General features: G+C 44.9%; 2 protein-coding genes across 7 annotated transcripts in view; one reads left to right on the top strand and one right to left on the bottom strand.

Moving 5' to 3' along the window:
• COL4A6 (collagen type IV alpha 6 chain) overlaps window positions 1–5,245 on the top strand; it is a 257,980-nt gene extending 252,735 nt beyond the window's left edge. For all 3 annotated transcript variants that reach the window (XM_036991397.2, XM_073227970.1, XM_036991394.2), the window contains 3 exons: window positions 77–268; window positions 973–1,259; window positions 3,599–5,245. In XM_036991397.2, the coding sequence (XP_036847292.1) occupies window positions 77–268; window positions 973–1,259; window positions 3,599–3,859 (740 nt within the window). In that variant the 3' untranslated portion in view covers window positions 3,860–5,245. The remainder of the gene's footprint in view (window positions 1–76; window positions 269–972; window positions 1,260–3,598) is intronic.
• A 323-nt stretch (window positions 5,246–5,568) lies between these two features.
• Window positions 5,569–14,011, bottom strand: part of ATG4A (autophagy related 4A cysteine peptidase) — a 62,006-nt gene continuing 53,563 nt past the window's right edge. For 3 of the 4 annotated variants that reach the window (XM_073227971.1, XM_073227973.1, XM_073227974.1), the window contains 4 exons: window positions 10,923–11,068; window positions 9,685–9,741; window positions 8,142–8,250; window positions 5,569–7,124 (listed from right to left, as the gene is read on the bottom strand). In XM_073227971.1, the coding sequence (XP_073084072.1) occupies window positions 7,054–7,124; window positions 8,142–8,250; window positions 9,685–9,741; window positions 10,923–11,068 (383 nt within the window). In that variant the 3' untranslated portion in view covers window positions 5,569–7,053. The remainder of the gene's footprint in view (window positions 7,125–8,141; window positions 8,251–9,684; window positions 9,742–10,922; window positions 11,069–14,011) is intronic. The other variant, XM_073227972.1, reaches the window with a different exon arrangement.

Here is a 14,011-nt window from a genome sequence, read left to right as displayed (position 1 = left end):
ACATGGCACAAAATGAGTAGCTGCTGTTCTTATTGGCTGCACCTGGCTCACCGCTTTTCTGCTCTCTCCCTCCCAGGAGCTCGTGGAAAGCAGGGCCCCTTTGGGAGGGCTGGACTGCCTGGGCAGAGTGTGAGAGTGGGCTACACCTTGGTGAAACACAGCCAGTCAGAACAGGTGCCCCTGTGCCCCGTCGGGATGAGCCAGCTGTGGGTGGGTTACAGTTTGCTGTTTGTGGAAGGGCAGGAGAAAGCCCACAACCAGGACCTGGGTAAGTACCAGCTCTGCAAGCCATGGCTGTCCACCCCACAAGGCAAGAGCCACCCTCCTCACTCCTTCCAGCCCAGTGCTGGGTAGCGGGTTACAGCATCAGCTCTGCCCAAACCCTGGCTCTACCTCTTTCTTACCATGTACTCTGGACAAGTTACTCAACCTCTCTAAGCTTCTACTTCCTCCTTAATGGAACAAGGCTAATTCTAATACTCATCTCATAGGGTGATGTAAGGACTGCATGAATCACCCAAAGTAAAATGCTTAGAACATTTGGTGCATATGAATTATCCATTAAACGTTAGCAATTAGTAGTAGAAATAATAATATGACCTGTGGGGCAACAATGTTTACCCAAGAATTAATTGTATTATCTACAGGTGTGCTGACTCTGAAACAGACTCTCTCTATTAAATGCTGGTTTTACAGAGCATACTAATTAGGGAGTCATTAGTCAGATTATAAAAAGATTCTTTTCAATATCAAACCTCCTTGGTACATTGAAAATATAATTTGATCAACAGACTTTAGTGTGTGTACAGCGTCCCAGGACTGTAAGGGGAGGTGTCCCTGCTCTGCTACAAGCAGTTGGATGTAAACCCAAACTACTATCTAGTCCAGTCCTAGTGGCCCTAGGAATAGGCTAATCCTTGACCCACCCCTCAGCAGAACTTACCTGCTTCTGCCCACCTTTTCTCCTTCCAGGGTTTGCTGGCTCCTGCCTGCCCCGCTTCAGCACCATGCCATTCATCTACTGCAACATCAACGAAGTGTGCCACTATGCCAGGCGCAATGATAAATCCTACTGGCTCTCCACCACTGCTCCCATTCCTATGATGCCCGTCGGCCAGACCCAGATTCCACAGTACATCAGCCGCTGCTCTGTGTGTGAGGCACCCTCGCAAGCTATTGCTGTGCACAGCCAGGACATCACCATCCCGCAGTGTCCACTGGGCTGGAGCAGCCTCTGGATCGGGTACTCCTTCCTTATGGTAAGGCCCCTCCTCTCGTGTAGAGGCAGAGGGCAGGGAGCTCTGGGAGGATCCCCTGAGCTGGTTCCCCAGCTCAAGGGACATGGGATAAAATCCATGGAATTGAAAAGAAGGAATATACTTGGCCTGGGCTTGGGGAAAGACTGGAGCCCAGTCCTGCATGAATGACAGATAATTCTGGGTGGGAATAGAAATGTGCAGTTTGCACACAGCAGTTTAGGGGTGAGACTATCTGTGAATCACCAGAAAGGGTTCTAACATCTTATGCCTGCTTCAGTTATGCCACAAGCAAGAGAAGGAGGAAACACCCAATCTCGGCGGACAGTGAGGGAGAGGCTGTCCCCAGTCAGGGCCAGGACATACTCTCACTGGTCAGGCTGGGCACGGACATGCCCCACTTTTCTACCCTCCCTCCCAGGCCCCTCTGGCCACTGCCATCTCCTCCTGAAAGGCTCAGCTAAGGACATGCTGTATTCCTATGTCCTATGTCCCTGCTGGGATTTGGGCAGCTTCTCTATTTCGGTGGGAAGGCAGTGGCCGGCCAGGCGGTATGGCTTGCTAAGAAAGAACTGAAAACATCTGTAAGCCCAAGGCAGCATCAAGTCTGTCACATGACATTCTGTGCATGTCTGGGGACATTAAATGAGTGAAAGGTCAGGTACAGGACCAGAAAAACTCCTGGGGAAAGTAGTGGGGCACCCATTGAAGTACCCTACCTCACCCAGCTTTTTTGCTGAGTGGACAGGGGCAAGATGGTAAGAGAGTGTCTTTGAAGAATTACCAGAGCCACAGGCTTCCTCACATTAGTGCACCTGCCTGGGCAGAGGTGCTTCCTTGTTTTGCTCTGCGAATTGGACAGTTTATCCCAAAATAATATAGAATCATCTCACTATCATTCTGTCCTGTTCACCACCCAGACCCGGAAATAAGGAGAAAAGGCCTCTGAGCTTTGACAAGGAATAGTACAAGAGCCGTATACAAAAATCTCATGCGCTTTGCTCATGGAAGCACTCTTAAGGCTTTATTCAGAATCTCTCTACTCTTATTTTACACATAATTCTAACATACTAGAATATCTGTATTTTCCTGAAAACATGAGGGTGGCTATGGGGACTGCCTAGTTAAGGGATCTTGAAGCAATGAGGCATACCTACTGAAAAGAAGAAAAGAGTGAGAAATTGATTCGAAGGCAGCCCAAGAACTCCCAGGCTGTGACCCTTGGTGTGGGTGGGGCCTCTGCAAAATCACCCAAGACAAAAACTGACATTCACAATGACAAGCCCGGGTCATCTGGGAAGTGTAAAATACACAGTGTAAGACAGGAAGATGTGTCATTCACTCTAAAAAGTTTTCTATCTGAGAATCAAACTGAGGAAAACCTTAATGCTTCATTTATCAGGAAAGGTCACTTACATGGAAACTCATTCTCCTGCAGTTCTGCAAAGTAAGGCATTCCTGTGTGTCCAGATCAGGCATTTGTCCCATTGGCCACTTGCTGACCTGGATGTGTATGAGGGCTCTTCCCTACGTTTTGGGGTCCAGAGGATAACCCAGCTTAGGTGAAGGGAGAGGGGCAGGGACTCTGAAGAGATAAGGACTGCCACCTGTGGGTACAGTGACCAGAGACTGTCAGTTCATGAGTGGCACTGATGGGGAAATCCGGAAGTCATGTGCTGGGGGAACCCTCTGAAGCAAGGGCTGGGAGGTTAGGCCAAACACAAGGCCCACTTGTACTCAGCAGGTAACAAAACCTATATGTAGCCCTAAAGGGTGTGGTACAGACTGAAAATATAAGTTCTAATGAAGGTAAACTTCAGAGTCAGAGCGATAATAGACATGCTGAGCGGGGGAGCCCATGGTTTAACCACCTTGTGGAGGGCTGTGTGCTCCATCCCCCCTCAGGGTACACGGCCAGGGGCTGGAAATAGAGGGCTCTGAGAAGAATTGCATTCTGAAACCTATTGAATTTCCCTTCATCCTGCCTGTCTCAGACTTATTTGTCCATGGAGATTTGGGGTGGGGGAGGGAACACCTCACACGCCTCGGAACTCAGTGGGACAGCAGCAGAGTGGGAAACACTGGCTGAGATGTAGCCTCTGCCTAGGCGCGGTGGGTTAGGAGGGCCCTAGGTAGCGTGGAGGGAGCGCTCCTGGCCCTGAGGAGCTATGAGGGAGGAAGAGCAGTGTCTGGTGCTAAAATAAAGCTTCTGGCATGCTGGCGAGACGCTGGGGCTGAGCCCTTGAGGGACGCGAGCTCAGGAAGGGAGCGCACGTCCCTCGTGGAGCAGCGAGTCCGCCCCCGCGACCGCACCAGCTCACGAGAGACCCGGTCTGTTGCAGCACACCGCCGCCGGCGCGGAGGGAGGGGGCCAGTCCCTGGTCTCCCCCGGCTCCTGCCTGGAGGATTTTCGCGCCACTCCTTTCATCGAGTGCAGTGGTGCCCGAGGCACCTGCCACTACTTTGCCAACAAGTACAGTTTCTGGTTGACGACAGTGGAGGAGAGGCAGCAATTCTGGGAGGAGCCAGTATCTGAAACACTGAAAGCAGGGCAGCTCCACACCCGGGTTAGCCGCTGCCAGGTGTGTATGAAAAGCCTGTAGGGTAGCACCTGCCTCTGACCCTTGCCCTCCCCTCCCCCACAATGGTCACCTCACGAACCCAAATGGTCTGAAAAAGGAAGGCTTAAGTGCTTTTGCCCACCTGTCAAGTTGTGCATTGCAGTCTCATTTGGGCTGGACTACTACTGCACACTAGTCACACCAATCCTCAGAACCAATGGGTTGGGTGGGCCCATGGGCCCATCCCACCCCACCCCACCCTGCTAAGATCTGCTATCCCATTTCAGTCCATCTGGTGCTACGGTTCAACTCAGATGTTGGTGTAACTATTCATGGCTACCTCAGAAAGACCTGCTGGGCCACCCCTTTCTTAGACCTAGCCTTCCTCACTGTCTTGATCAGAAAGCTCTTCAGAATAGCTGATATCATTTCTTACTGGCCAGAGGTCACCACCACATTATTTGGCTTAAACCAGAACCCAGTGTTACCTACATTAAAACTGACAAAAAAAAAATTCTCTGGCTAAATATTCACAGATGGCTCAAGCCTGCATAGTGAAAGTTTGCACTCTTCAAGAAGGCTCACTGTGTCTAGGCAGGCAGCATAGCTGGAAAGAGGTGCTAGTCAGTAGCCCGGGTGAACTTCAACTCTTTCCAGAGTGAGCAGACTGGGCCCTGTATTGCTTAAGGAGGGACTCATTAACTTCACACGGTCCTAGACAAATCACTTCCTCCTTGCTGGCTCCTTTCCCAGCCAGAGACTTACAACGTGGCCCTGAGTAGGGTGGAGGATGCATCAAATGTGGCCAGGCACACAAAGGGAAATGAGAACCACAATCCTTTCTCTCAGGCCAGGGGTAGAGGGGTGGATGGGTAAGGAGGTGTGAATTCTGCTTTTGACTCCAGGAACAAAAAGATCCCTTGTCCCAATTTCTCAGAAGATCCTGTTTATTCTAAATGCCATCCAGATGTGTGCAATCTGGCAAACTGAAGCTACAATGTGTTGGTTCCTTTGCATTTTTGAGGCTGTTAGAGACTTCCCATTAAAGTGTCCATCTAACTGCTCTTTCACAGGTAGCCTGTTAAAGGATTTTAATATATTTTTAAAAGCTCATAAAAATCTTGCACACTCCTCTCTTTAGCAGTTAGCCGGCCTAAAGCAGGCCTAAGCTGACTATAAAGTGTATTGTATTCTGTTTGGGGGGATTTGTTTTAACCATTTCCTCTAATTATCAATTTCCCAGAACACTAAGCTATGTTGTCATGAGGCAATTCCTTCCAGGTGATTCTGTTTCCTTAAATATTATGTAAACTGTGCCAAACAGACAAAGCATAATCAGTATAACCTGCATTACTGTTACCTTCACTTCCTGAGTAATAAGCATGGTGTTAGCTTTGTACATCACGAATAAAAGGAATTAAATATGAACGTTTGACTCTTTTGACATTCTTTGATGAAAACTTTGGTCTGAAGTCCTTCTCATTGCAATTCATGAGTCCTTCTCAGAGCCATGGGGGTTCCTGTTATTATAAGTTGAAATTCATAACAGAAATGGAGGCAGGAAAAACTATAATTAAAGTCAAAGGGCAGAAAGAATCCTTTAACAGGCACAAATCAATATAAGCCTACAACTGCTTTTAGCCCCATCACATGCTAGAGTTCAAGAGAGGAATTTCCATACTTCTGGGGTCTGAGGGTCATCTACAGATAAATCACAAGTAGAAAAATGTTAAAGTCACCAAAATCAAACATACAGGTATATATGCATATATTTTTATATACATAAAATATATCCTCTGGAAGGATAAACAAGAAATTAATAACCTTTGGAGTATTCAGGGAAGGGAACTAACCTGTGGGGAGGGAGAGCCATTTCACTGAATACCATTTGTACCTTTTGAATTTTGAACCACTGGAATATATTATCTACTGGGAAAAAAAGAAAAAAAATAGAATTTAAGGGAACAGATATTCTATTATTCTTATATATACAAAAAAATAACCTGTTTGGTGCTAGCTTTCAAACCACAGTTGTTGGCCTTCCTCAGGACTTAGTTGAGGATGGAGGTGTAATGCATGCAGGTCATGAGGGCAACGGAGGAAAATGGGGAGACACCACTGGAACTTGAGGTACATCCACACAGGAGAGTGGTTAGCAAAGCCAATTTGATAAATATGTCCTTTAAAATGTAGTACATTGCTAGTCGTGAAATGGTCTGGCATTGTATTTAATGCACAGCTTAAATACCACCACATGAATAATTCGAATTATGGTGGTCAACCAAAATGGAGTCTAATTCACACAATTTTTAATTTCCACCAAATCAGCAACTTAAGTCAGTGACTGGCAAACTATAGCCTGTGGCCAAATCCAGCCCGCCACCTGTCTTTGGAACCAAAGTTGTATTGGCTTACAGACAGGCTTGTTTGCATGCACATTGTCTATGGCTACTTTTACACTTCAGTAGCAGAGTTGAGTAGCTGTGACAGAGCCTACATGGACTGCAAAACTTAAAACATTTACTACCTGACCTATACAGAAAAAGTTTGCTGACCTCTGATTTAAGCAATCATGATTTGATATAAGGACAGAGTGATATCTCACAAAAGTATCAGTAAGGATGGGAACAGTGACCAAGCAAATAAATAGTAAGGTTCCTTTAAGTAGGAAGGGAATCCACAAGTGCACATTTGACATTGTTTCTTTGACAAACTTTTTGGTCTAAATTGTAATTATTGAAAATACATATTCAAATAATTTAGCAAGAACTTTTTCTCCCTCATGCCATCACTTTATTATCAGAGCAAGAGAACAAATTGCTTCTTAGTATTTAGGCCCAAAGAGGTCACATCTGAAAGGGTGAAGAAGCAGAGGGTAACCATCTCTCAACTCCTGGTGCTTGAAGCAAGCTGGGAGTTGCTGTCTGTCTTCCAGACGTCCACCTCCTCCTTTCAGTAGCTGAAGACTCATAGGGGCTGTGTAAGACAAGCTGGGAAGCAAGGAATGACTCCTAATCTGTCTGCTCCTAGATTTCATGATTGTTCTAGTTCTTTCGGGGAAAGGGTAGTTAGTTTCTTTTTTTCGGAGAAATGGTGATTGGCTCAGTCATGATTGCTATGAAGTTTGTATGCTGTTGGCAAATCAGGCACTTACTGACTAGAAAAGTCTTACGTAATGAGTTCATGTTCTTCTGGTGCCACTTGGAAGACAGGCCTCCAGCTGAGTTCCCACTATTCTACACGCTCAGAATCTCAAAATCTTCCTCCAGATCAAACTCCTCCAGCTGTTCAGTAGAGTCAATGAATTCTATCAGAATACAGAAAGAAGAAAAGCTTGACACTTGGGTTGAAGCGGCAACATGGGCAAACCTCATTTTATTGTACTTTGCTCTATTGAGCTTCACAGACGTTACTTTTTTACAAAGTAAAGGTTTCTGGCAACCCTGCATGAAGCACATCTTCCAGAGCCATTTTTCCAATAGCATTTGCTCACTTTGTGTCTCTGTATCATATTTTGGTAACTACTGTAATATTTCAAACTTTGTCATTATTATTCTATTTGTTATGGTGATCTGTGACCAGTGATTATGAGTCATGGAAAGCTCAGATGATGGTTAGCATTTTTAGCAGTAAACTATTTTTAAATTTAGGTATGTACATTATTTATTTTTATGCATAAGGCTGTTGCACATTTAACAGACAGTAGTATTGTGTACACACAACTTTTATATGCACTGAGGAACCAAAAACTTCATTTGACTTACTTTGATTGTGATATACACTTTACTGTGGTGATCTGGAACCAAACTTGTAATATCTCTAAGGTCTGCCTGTATGTTACTCAGTAGTTAAGACTATGCATTTTTTATTGCTTTGCTAGAGAAAAGCCTGTGTGGAGACTTACAGGTAGGACCACTGCCAAGTATTAAAAATTCTCTATAAAGAACCAAAATAACCAGGCTTGTTACTTAGTTCTATACATAGTGATGAGGATGAGGCTCTGTAAGACCTTTGAGGAACCTTTGAATCACCCATGGCCTCTGATTTGTTTTCTGAACCAGACCATGAGAAAACAAATTCTAGTCATTTTGATTTTGCACGGAACTTTAACATTGAGCTCATTTTCTCCTACTACCATTCTTTGAAATTGGTTAAAGGCAGTTTATCAGAAGATTAAAATAACCCAGAAGCAGCACTCCTTGATCAGTCCAGCTAAGCAGAAATTTTACATTCCATGGAACCATGAGCCACAGTTGCTTCTATCTCATAAAACAATTGCTACATACAAGTTTGCTGGCTGGAGAGCCTCTGAACAACAGCTTACCTGCCCCAGTGGTTGTCACTTCTGGCTTGGCTGGGGGAACAAAGGGAGGCCAGTGTGATGGATGTTTCTGAACTAATTCAAACATCCTTAAATTTTCCTTTAGAATTTCCTGAGGAGACACAGACACAATTGTGAACACTGCAGAGTCACTACATTTCTGTCCAGTTAGCAATCTTTGTCCCCAGACTCTAAGAAAGGATGGGCTGGTTGTTGAGAGGTCAAAGCAAAGGCCTAGCAAATACACCCATCCTCTACCTGACCCACCTAAAGATCCGGCCTTCTTAGATTCTAGACGCTGTTGGCCAGGAAGGAAGGACACTAGAGGGAGCATCTGACGGAAGGCCAGTACTCCCGGCCCCTGCTCCATTATGAGGTTCAGGTCATATGCCAGTTGCATGGGCCCAACTCAACTTAGGAGTGAGATGTTCCTGAAGTGTTGGCTCCAAAGAAATGTTGGTTAATTAAGTTGAATCTGCCCTAAGAGAATATTGGTACATACTGGCATGGTTTCAGTTTTAGTCCCAACACTTACGGTATATGTCCTAATTTAAACAGCATAGTCTTATCAGAAAATTTTCATTCTAACTTTAAATGAGATAGAAATACAGTTTTGCTGTATTCTGAAATATAAGTATTGCCTTTAGAAAATAATTCTTCATCCTGTCCTAGCTAATTATTAACCGGGGTTTCAGATTCGGTTAGGGACATCAGTGTTAAGTATTTGTTCACTGGTGAAGAAAAATCTTCCCTCCTTACACTTACAAGAGGCTCTGGGCTCCCATATCTCCAATTTCTTTGTTTTGCAGAGAGGAGAACATCATGTCTCCTCCACCCCATCCAGGACTTTTTAAACTAATCCCCATGATCTCCCTTCATTCTTTGAATAAGTGTTTATCACTGTCTTCCACATATTTGCCATGTGTTAGAAGCTGAGAATGAGGGAGGCAGATACAAAGATAAGTGAGCCAAGCAAAACAAGAAATTCCTTTCATACAAAGTACCAAAAAATAATAACTTGCTTTAGTATTCACACATATTTCTGAAAATTATGTTCCCTTTAAGTGGCAGCAGGCCTACATTTTATATAAGTAACACAGGTAATAAAAAGGCAAGCCCCCTAAGCCATAATAGAATACATTAAACAGTAAATAGACCACTAAACAAATAGAAAGTAATTTAGTTCCTTCAACCATCTCTGTTACAAACACAGAAAGGAAGAATTTCAGCTGAGCTAAATGAAATTAGCATTTTTAAGTTAAAACAGTAAAATGTTAGTCGATTATTTCATATGACTCACAGGCTTAATGAGATGAAACATTCAGTGGCTAAAAATATTGCCCACTTGACATACTAAGCATATATCAAACAAAAGTTTTTCTTTTTTTCCCTGAAGTTATGCACAATTCCCCACACCTTAGTTTCTTTTTCATGCAGTAAAGTCATGTCAGGCTAGGTTTATGTTACTATGAAAAAAACAATCTTGAAAAGGAATCATATTGAAGAGCTTTCATTTTTTAAGACTAAGAAAAACATACATCTTTACCTTCTGAACAAGGCTACACCAGCTATCAAAGTCTTTTTCTTCTTTGCAGAAAAATCCCTTGTTGGGGGGGAAGCAAAAGAACACAACTTAGAACTGGTCACGGGCACCGAGGCAGGCCCTTTGCAATGCAAGGTGGAGCCGCTGGCCCAGAGTTATGATGTGGGCCACTCTCTTGGGATGCATCTTGTGGCAATAAGGAAGAAGACTGACTAGGCTTCTCTCTCTCTCTTAGGTCATTGCCTCATTTGGACACACACATTTAATTGTTCTCTTTCTCCCTGTCTCCCTTTCCCCTTCCCTTTTCCCCTGTCCCTGTCCCTCCCAGTCTCTCCCTTCATATGGTATGATATAGTAACTTAAAGACCAATCTGTAAAGCGTGGGGTTAATTCCATTACATTCAGTGCACAAATATACACATCTATAAAGAGTAGTCAAACCAACCAACAAAAGCCAAACAGTACTTTTAGCTCAGGGCAATACTTAGGAAAGGGGCTTTGGCCTTAGGGAAATTACCTATTAGAATAGAGAGCCATCCTGCAGTACGGAAAGACCAGTCCAAAACAAGGGGTGGACTCTATCAGCTCTCAGTCACTGGTTCTCTGACAGTTGGGTAAAGGTGGAAGAGAGGATGCAGACGGGCCTTGGGCTCACTGGCTACTTCACAGGCAGCTGCCCTTTCAGTGTACACAGGTCATAGTCATACTTCCAGAGGGGGAAACCCTGAAGCTTCCGGGATTGTGTGCCCAGAGAAATGGGCACTGTCTACCCAGGAGGTCTTGACCCCTTATGCCTCCCTACCCATGTCCCGCCTTAGTCCCTGTGCCTGTGTGGAAATAATTAGAGGGACAGAAGGAAAAGGGGGCAAGATGGTAACGCTGAAGATAACTAACATTCATAGAAAGCTTATGTGCCATGGTGCCTTACACACAGTATACCTCCCACATCCCTATAAGGAAGGAACTACTGTTTTGCTCATTTTAGGGATGAGAAGACCAAGACTCAGAAAAGTTAGGAACTCCCCTCTGAGTCTGTAGCCAGTAAGTAGTACGACCTAGATTCCAACTTGAGCAGTTTGGTTTCAGGGTCCATTCCCTCCCCACTAAACTATATTGCCTCTCAGCGGGCTGGTAAGCAAACATATCTTGCACCCTACCTAGCAACCTGGATAACTCCCAGGAACGGATCTGTAACAGGGTGGCATCAGATCTCGTGGTCCACCCACCCTTCAGATACCCACCAATGCTACAGAAGGATCCAAGTTCAGGATGTTCATTCGCTGTGGGGACTGCAGGCAATGGAAAGTCTGGTCGTCAACTGTTCCATTCTCCTCAGTGTCAACAAAGGTCTGGGTTGTGTGAGGATCCAAGAAAATGAGCTCATCACCTATTTGGAATGAGAATGTTTCATCTTTGAAGAACCCCTGGCACTGGCCGCACTGCTGTCCTCAGGAGGAAGCACTCGTGTTCTCTTAGTCCTTCTCTTGGTGACAATGAGTATGAAATGACAAAAAGCTTGAAGTAGGGTAAGAATGCTTGAAGGAAGCCACCCATACCAAATATAATCATTCAATGAGAAGACTTGGCCTAGCATTTATAGCTCCTCAAGGTCCAAGTCCCCAAATGGAAAGTGACAGGCTTGGGAAAAGGTGGGAACGAGAGACTGCAAATGGCATGGCAGGCTCTGTGAGCAGCAGTAGCAAAGAGGGGGTAGGTAGAATCACTGGGCCATGAGTCCAGGTGCCATTAGGGAGCTTCCTGCCTCTTTCAACATTGGAAAGCATCTCGTTGCAAACTATTGCTTCTTGGACCTAAGGTCAGAGAGCACATCTGGTAAGGAGAAAGGCCTTGGCCTCCAAAAGTAATGTGAATGCTTACTCTGCTGCGGCTGAGATACAGGGGAGCTAACATCTGGTCTTGACTAGCTAGCAGGTTAGTTATTGTTAGCAAGTTAGTAGTTCCTGTCAGAAAGCACTGTCTTCATCACATTAATGTCAATACAGATTTACCTCACTGGGAAAACTCACTTTGAGATGACTGAGCTTACAAATGAGAGAAAAGCCATGCTTCATTAAATTGAAAAAGCCAAGCCCAATAATGACCTGAGAGGAGTTTGCAATAATAAAATCTCTACTTTTGATACTCGAAGGGCTTAATGCTCATCAGCAGCATGCTAAGTAGGCAAAGTACCTTAAGGGGCACCAACCTCACTGTCCAGGCCCAAGGACCATCTGGGCCTCTGAGTTCTAGACTGGGGTAGGCAACCAAAGAGAGATCTATCAGAGGCAGGAGGATGGGGTGGGAGGGATACCTCAAAGACCTTCCCTGGAATGGCACCCAGAACTATGCTGGGCCCATCTAAGTGCTTGTGTTGGCAAAGAATGTGTTTCTGATGTCTGACCAACACTTAACTTATCTCTGTCACAGGCCTAGGACAAACCTTTAACTCAATCTGTAGTTTTCTTATTTTCAAACTGGGGACTTTGACCCTGTTCCAGCTACCTCACAGGGTATTATAAGAACCGAAAATTTCACCTCTGTGAAATACTTAAAACACAATCTAAACACAAGGTGGTCATAGATGTATCTTGTTTAGACTCAGAAGTATTCCCCTACACATATATATTTTAAAGTATATGGAAATCAATGTTCCACATGCCTTGTGTTATGAAGGTCAAGGTACATAATTTCCCTAGACCACAGGTTGGGGAGATCAGTTATATCAAAAAAGCCTTGAGTCACAATAAAGAGCAACAACCAGGATGACTGGAAGGAAGCATATCTAAGACCACAGAAACATAAGGGAAAGGAAGTTACACACAAGAAAAGAGAAATCCAAAGCAGGGTTCGAACTGAGCATGCTGCCAGAGTGTTTCAAGTTAAGGTACTGGGAATAATAGCAGTATTCTCTGGCCCTTTCCCATGGGTATGTGAGTGTGAGTGTGTATATGTGAGAGTGTGTGTGTATGAGTGTCAGTGTATGTGAGAGTGTGTATGTGAGTGTATGTATGTGTGAGTGTGAGTGCACGTGCATGTGAGTGTTAGTATATGTGAGAGAGTGTGAGTGTGAGTGCATGTGTATATGAGAGTGTGTGTCTGTGTATGTGTGAGTGTACATGTATGTGTGAGTTTGAGTGTGTGTGGGGGGGTGTAGTGGAGCTTGTGGGCTTCCCTGTTTCTCAGAGTGCTTAAAAGAGACACAATAGAAGATATACTAAAAAGCCTGGAAATGATGGGACTAATCCAAGGTCTCTAATGAGGCCTAAGGAGAAGAGGCAGGGTGCTCAGCCATCTGCAGACACAGGGCTTGCGCTATGGCCCTCCCGGTGGCAGCCTTCACCCAAGAGCAGAAGGCAAGCACCTCCTCTCTGAGCAGGCACAATCTGACAGCTAGAGCCTCACGCTTGCCATAGTCTCCCACATGGAGAGTCTTCTCCAGCTTCCCACCAGACAAGAGGGTCCTCAGGAAGCAGTGTGGTATGGTGGGCAGAGATGGCCAAACTGGGACTGAGTCCTGGCTTTGCCACTTTCTTGCTGGGTGATCTTGAGGAAATAACCCCTGCAAGCCTTAGTTTCACTGTGTGTCAGCTGGAAATGATCTCTCACAGGGCTGTTGTACTGACTGTATGTATACATCTAGGTTATCTGTCTATATGCCTGTGTCTATCTAAATGTGTGCATGTGTACACACACACACACACACACACACACACACACACACACACACACAGAGCATGCAGTGCAGAGTCCCTGGCACAAGACAGCTGTTCAGAAAATGGCAGTTCTCATCTGTTTCCTCCCTTCAGATATTCTACTAATCCAGATCCTCCAACCTAATAATGTAAGGGGGTGAGTCAGAAAAGGCAACCTTCGGGGGACTTTGGAGACTCAAATGAAGGTTAAACAAAGGATTTCTGAATGTTCCTGGGTAAACGGGCACTATGCAGACCTCCGCCTCAGGAAGGAACTGAGGATCGCCCACATCTCTTTAATGAGTAGTCAAACCCCACAAACGTCACCCTGACCCAGTGGCCTCAGAAAACAGGAGGGTTACGCCAGCTTGCTGAGTTCCTTCTGGGTAACTTGGGATAAGTGAGGCCAAGGTACCAAGGAATTCCTTACACTATTCACTGAGATCCCTCCAAAATCATTTTCTAATCCATTTCAACCTCGTCCTTATGCAAAAACAACAGGAAATAGTTTTTTGCAACATTTTCTTTAACAGGAAACCAAAAGCTCAGCAACAGAGGGCAGCTAAATTTATATAACTCCAAATATGGGGTTTTGTACACAGGAAAATAAACTCCTCCAGTTTGCCCATTTTCCATCG

This window comes from Manis javanica, chromosome X, assembly GCF_040802235.1.
Source record: "Manis javanica isolate MJ-LG chromosome X, MJ_LKY, whole genome shotgun sequence".
Classification (NCBI taxonomy): domain Eukaryota; kingdom Metazoa; phylum Chordata; class Mammalia; order Pholidota; family Manidae; genus Manis; species Manis javanica.
Note: the sequence above shows the minus strand (reverse complement) of the source record. Positions and strands in the feature narration are given on the sequence as shown.